This window comes from Mastomys coucha, unplaced genomic scaffold (genome assembly GCF_008632895.1).
Source record: "Mastomys coucha isolate ucsf_1 unplaced genomic scaffold, UCSF_Mcou_1 pScaffold14, whole genome shotgun sequence".
Classification (NCBI taxonomy): Eukaryota; Metazoa; Chordata; class Mammalia; order Rodentia; family Muridae; genus Mastomys; species Mastomys coucha.
Genome location: NW_022196896.1, coordinates 117,036,626 through 117,041,965, shown reverse-complemented (window position 1 = coordinate 117,041,965; position 5,340 = coordinate 117,036,626). Strand labels below are relative to the sequence as shown.

At 54.0% G+C, this 5,340-nt stretch overlaps 1 protein-coding gene across 2 annotated transcripts; it reads left to right on the top strand.

Annotated features, from left to right (window-relative positions):
- Window positions 1-90: 90 nt before the first annotated feature.
- On the top strand, window positions 91-2,580 carry Hes6 (hes family bHLH transcription factor 6). Of its 2 annotated transcripts, none has more exons than XM_031368924.1 (4): window positions 91-660; window positions 1,110-1,196; window positions 1,286-1,367; window positions 1,607-2,580. In XM_031368924.1, exon 4 carries the CDS (start codon window positions 1,666-1,668, stop codon window positions 2,029-2,031), a length of 366 nt encoding a protein of 121 aa, XP_031224784.1. In that variant the 5' UTR covers window positions 91-660; window positions 1,110-1,196; window positions 1,286-1,367; window positions 1,607-1,665; the 3' UTR covers window positions 2,032-2,580. The 2 variants fall into 2 exon arrangements, with proteins under 2 accessions (XP_031224784.1, XP_031224783.1); XM_031368923.1 differs by lacking the exon at window positions 91-660 and adding an exon at window positions 837-1,032.
- The last annotated feature ends 2,760 nt before the right edge of the window (window positions 2,581-5,340 follow it).

Below are 5,340 nucleotides of genomic sequence, written 5' to 3'. Positions count from 1 at the left end.
AAGGGGACTCGCGGGGAAGGGAGGTAAGCGTGGAGAGGGGTTTGGGGGACAGGGATGTGAGAGACCGCCGGATGGGGGTGCGGAGGGACTTAGGGGGAAATGAGAGAAGCTTAGGCGGGTACGGGGTGATGAACAAGGAAGGAGAAGCTTGAAGGGTGCAGTCGGGGTGGGGTTAGAATAGACAAAGTAGTGGTTGGGTGTCTTAGAGCACAGAGAAAAGAGACGTTCAATAAGAACGACCGCGGACCTTGGAGTAAGAAGGTTCTAGTGTCCTCATGGGTCCAAAAAGACACACACTACTCCTGCGGCTAAATGGGCTCCTACTTTGCCTGGACTTTGCACTCTCGCCACCGGTGACCTGAAAGCCCCTTCCAGGTCCCGAGGTCATGGACTTGACTTTGGCACTGCCCTGTCTGAAGCCAGCACTGGGACTGCAGCGCTGTTCTCGAGAGCACTTTTGGTGAAGCAAGGGAAGCAAACGCACTGTGGGGATGGATGAGCGAAGGGGTGGGAGGAATGGATAGATGTACGGACCGAAGAATGTATAGCTAAGCCCGGGCTTACAGGCTGCCAGATCTGGGCTCGTAACTCAGCGGAGGAGAGTACAAGCACGCCCGCTAGAGAGAAGCAGGAGGTCACTGCCCAGGAGTCCAGTCCTGCGTAAGTGGCAGGAGGTCCGGCTGGGGGCTCCGCCCCTCCAGCTGCCAGAGGCCCGCGGGGCCTGACAAAGCCCGCCGCCCTCATTGGCTGAAGGCTGCCTCGCGGCTGGCCGCTCCGACCACGCACAGCCAATCGGTGCATTGACATGTAAATAAGTAGCTATAAAAGGGGCGGGGCCTCGCGGGCCGGAAGACTCGGGAAAAGCTCAGTGGGGCCTCCTGGCTGCGACCCACCTCGCAGAGTGGTTTGCACTAAGGCGCCGGGCGCCGGGCTCCGGGCGCTGTTAAGACCATGGCTCCGTCCCAGGCGCCCAGCCGGGACCGTGCAGGCCAGGAGGATGAGGACCGCTGGGAAGCACGGGGGGACCGCAAGGTGCGGACCGAGGCTGCGGGTGGACGGGCTTGGGGGAGGCAGCGCGGGCCAGGGGGCTCAGTAGCCGCTTCCCACAGGCCCGGAAGCCCCTGGTGGAGAAGAAGCGTCGCGCTCGGATCAACGAGAGCCTTCAGGAGCTGCGGCTGCTACTGGCCGGCACCGAGGTGCGGCGGGAAGGGTGCGGGGGTTGGGGGCGCTTCGGGGTGCAACCCAGAGCACACAGGCGGACTCAACTCCCTTCCCCTCTGCTCAGGTGCAGGCCAAGCTAGAGAACGCCGAGGTTCTGGAGCTGACCGTGAGGCGCGTGCAGGGCGCGCTGCGAGGCCGGGCGCGCGGTGAGTGGCGGCGGGGATCGAGGGCGGGGGCGCTGACCGGGCACGCCTGCCACCCAACAGCGGGACCCGTCGGCTCCCGGAGCCCCGGTCCTGTTCATGGCGAGGGCTTTCCCCAGAGCAGGACACGCTAATGTGTCTCTTGAGTGAGCCCCGAACCCGCGGAGCGGATCGTCCGAGCCACCGTAGTCACTGCTCACGGTGCGGGATGCTTGCTCTCTTCTTCCCACCCTCCTGCACAGAGCGGGAGCAGCTGCAGGCTGAAGCAAGCGAGCGCTTCGCTGCTGGCTACATCCAGTGCATGCATGAGGTGCACACGTTCGTGTCCACGTGCCAAGCCATCGATGCCACTGTCTCAGCTGAACTCCTGAACCACCTGCTAGAGTCCATGCCGCTGAGCGAGGGTAGCAGCTTTCGGGATCTGCTGGGGGACTCCCTAGCTGGGCTGCCCGGAGGCTCTGGGAGGAGCAGCTGGCCTCCAGGAGGGTCCCCAGAATCCCCATTGTCCAGTCCCCCAGGTCCCGGGGACGACCTGTGTTCTGACCTAGAGGAGATCCCGGAGGCTGAACTAAACCGGGCGCCTGCTGAGGGGCCGGATGTGGTGCCTACATCCTTAGGCAGCCTGACCGCAGCTCGTAGGGCCCAGAATGTGTGGAGGCCTTGGTGACCAACACTTCCCAGGGACCTGTGAATGGTGGGCTGCCATCCTTAAGTTTGCTTCCTCCCTGGGTATCAGATGAGGTGGAGACGGGCCAGGATGCTCCCCTGGTATGTCCTCCCCACTCTCCAAAGGATGGATTGTATGGCAACCCTGATGGCCAGCCCCTGCAGGTCCCTAGCACTATTTTTTGAGGGAACCAATTTCATGGACCCTAGAGCTCTGGATGGGGGCGTGGGAGGGGGACACTACAGAAAGAAGGGAGACTCTTGTAGAGCTGCCAGGGCTCCCTCATGTTCACCTCTCCCTTCCTTTTGGGCCTTCTGATGGGTCTAGGGCAGAAGTGGCCAATCGAGTCTGAGCATTAGTGTCCTGGGCAGGGGACACACAGGCCATAGCAATCCTGACCAGAATAGAAGTTCAGATTTGCTACTTTAGCTACGAGATGGGGGGGGGGGCAGGCATATTCTGCAGTCATGTAACACAGTTGTGTGTGTGAGTTTGGTTGCCATCGGATGCTCCAATTGAATTGAATAAAGAACTTTGGAGTTAGTTTGCTCCTGGTGTACTGTCATTGATGTGTCCGATGTGTGAATGTTCAACTGCATCCAACACTAGTGAATGCCTTTTTAAAGGGCCCACCCTTTGTCAGTAAAGTGCATTCGTGTGATAGACATGCCCCACTGGCTGCTGGCCAGGTCCTCTGTGCGCCCCCACCCCCCAGGAGTGTGTGTCCTAGGATTCCACTAGCATCGGGTTTGTCTCCAGGGTAACTAAGCTGTAGGGAGACAACCTGTCCATGTACCATTCTCTTGGGAGCTCCCAGGACTAACGCTGGGGACTAGTTGCTTGTTCTTTGCCTTGGAAGTGTCTTTCAAAGGACTTTGAAAGGCCTGGCTTCAGTTCGTGAGCATGGCACAGATGTCAATCTTTCCTTTTTTAAAAATGTTGTGGATGTGCTTATAAACATGTATAAGGAAGTCAGAGAATAATTTTGGGGAGTTCTCTCCTTCCATTATGGTTTTCCAGGATCAAACCTGGGTCCTTGGGTTTGATTGGGAAGCCTTTTTACCAACTGAGCCACACAATGGATCCACTTGTCACTTTGCTTAGTGGGTATTTCCTCTGCTGCCTCTGTAGAGGCAGGGAGTGCTTGACATGAAAGTGCCTTGGGCCCAGGCACCTTGGGCCTGAGGTTAGGTCAGACCCTGGAGGTCAGAATCCTCAGGAAGGAGGAAGTGGATAGGGTGGGTATGTAGGATGCCTACAGATACTCAGTTGGCAGCAATCACTGGCACCATTAGAGAGCCCCCTTCCCTCTAGGACCCCAAAGTACATGGTTTTCACTAGGCTGCAAGCGGGCAGGCTGGCACGTGATGCTTTAAGATTGTCATCTTAGGTCATGTGCCTTTAAGAGCATCTTTCTCAAAAGCTTCAGGTCCTCCAGTGTTTCAGCATTTTGGGGTTCATCTCTATGCTAGGTTGGAAATCTATGCAACCTAATCTTAGCATTGGGCTGAGCTGTGGGCAGCTGGAGGAATGGAAACATTATTCCTGGGATTATTTTCTTTACTTCAAACTAGTGTAGAGTTCCAGAGGGATACAGATAAGGGGCCCTCTTGCATGGCTTCTATCATTATCTAGAAACTGTGGCACTAAGCTCTGATGCTACCTGATGCTACCTGTGAGGGCATTAGCCAGGGATTGCTTGAAGGAGCACCTCACTCTGATGTCAGCACTTGCATCTTTCCACAGGCCCCTGGTCTTACTCCTTTTGCAAGGAGACCTGGAATAAATGTGCCAGTGGGCCCAGGACCCACTCAAGGTCAGAAGCCACTGACTGAGCTCCAGCCCTGTGCTCCTCCAACCCAGAGCCAACCTCTTTGGGATCCTTAGCCCACTGTCCCTCAGAAGTGGAAATGGCTTCCAGAGTGACAACTACTGTTGGCCTCAGCCAGGAACTGCCTTTATCTAGGACACAGCCTAGGAGCACAAGTTCCGTTTTCAGCTACACCATTATTTCATTCACCCTGCCTCCCCTCTCTGCAGTCCCTAGGTTCCTTTCCAGGCCCCCTGCTAAAGGATTTGATGCTCTAGTTTCCCCTGAAGATTGCCACCTTGCCCCAAACCCCTGATCCTGTATTTTCTATAATAGCCAAAACAAGTGACCACAAACTTGGTGGCTTAAAAGAGCTTGCAATACCCAGCATTTCCATAAGTTGGGAGTCCAAATCAGGGTTTCAACAGGCAGGATTGTGCAGTCTGATGCCTATTCTTGATTGCCAACTTGAGTACAGCTGGAGTTAACTAAAACCCAAGCAGCTGGGTACACTTCCGAGGGATTTTTTTTTTCTTAAAAAAATCCTTTGAAGTGGGAAGATCCACTTTTCATCTTTGGAGATAGGAAGATCCACCTTTAATCTGAGCCACACCATCTTGGTGGCAGCCTGTGTATGAAGGACATGGAAGAAGGAAGCTTGCTTGCTTTGCTTGCTGGCTCTCCCACGCGCTGGCAAGCTCATCCCTTCACTGGCACTAGAACCTACTTCAGGATTCCAGTGTATAACTGAAGACTAGCTGAGACATCCAGTCTCATGGAGTGAACGACTGCTGGATTCTTTGGCCTTCCATTGGTAGACAGCCATTGTTGGACTAGCTGGACCACAGTCTGAAAGCCATTCTTTTTTTTTTTTTTTTTTTTTTTTTTTTTTTTTTTTTTTTTTTAAGATTTACTTATTATATGTAAGTACACTGTAGCTGTTTTCAGACACACCAGAAGAGGGCGTCAGATCTCATTATGGGTGGTTGTGAGCCAACATGTGGTTGCTGGGATTTGAACTCAGGACCTCTGGAAGAGCAGCCAGTGCTCTTAACCACTGAGCCATCTCTCTAGCCCCCTGAAAGTCATTCTTAAAAATCCCCTTTATATATCTCTATCAGTCTATATAGATATAGATTCATTCTATATGTTCTGTTCTTCTAGAGTACCCTAATACAGATTTTGGTAGGAGAAGTGGTTCTAGAACAACAGGAGTATATGGATGGATTTTTGTTTGTTTGTTTGTTTGTTTGTTTTTTGTTTTTTTGTGACAGGGTTTCTCTGTATAGCCCTGGCTGGGCTGTCCTGGAACTCACTCTGTAGCCCAGGCTGGCCTCAAACTCTGCCTCCCAAGTGCTGGGATTAAAGGCGTGTGCCACCACCGCCCGGCTTTGATGGATTTTCTTAAGTGTATGGGACAGGCCTTCCAATCTGCTGACACCAAAGCCTCTCCATCTACTTTCTGCTCCTAGCAAGTTGGAGAGCGCTGAAAGCCCGTG

Excerpts from the sequence above, each read along its gene's own strand:
- Hes6 (XM_031368923.1), top strand. The coding sequence starts at position 952 with ATGGCTCCGTCCCAGGCGCCCAGCCGGGACCGTGCAGGCCAGGAGGAT. Across the intron at positions 1,033-1,109 it reads AAGCACGGGGGGACCGCAAG|GCCCGGAAGCCCCTGGTGGA; the intron begins GTGCGGACCGAG and ends CGCTTCCCACAG. Across the intron at positions 1,197-1,285 it reads TGCTACTGGCCGGCACCGAG|GTGCAGGCCAAGCTAGAGAA; the intron begins GTGCGGCGGGAA and ends CCCTCTGCTCAG.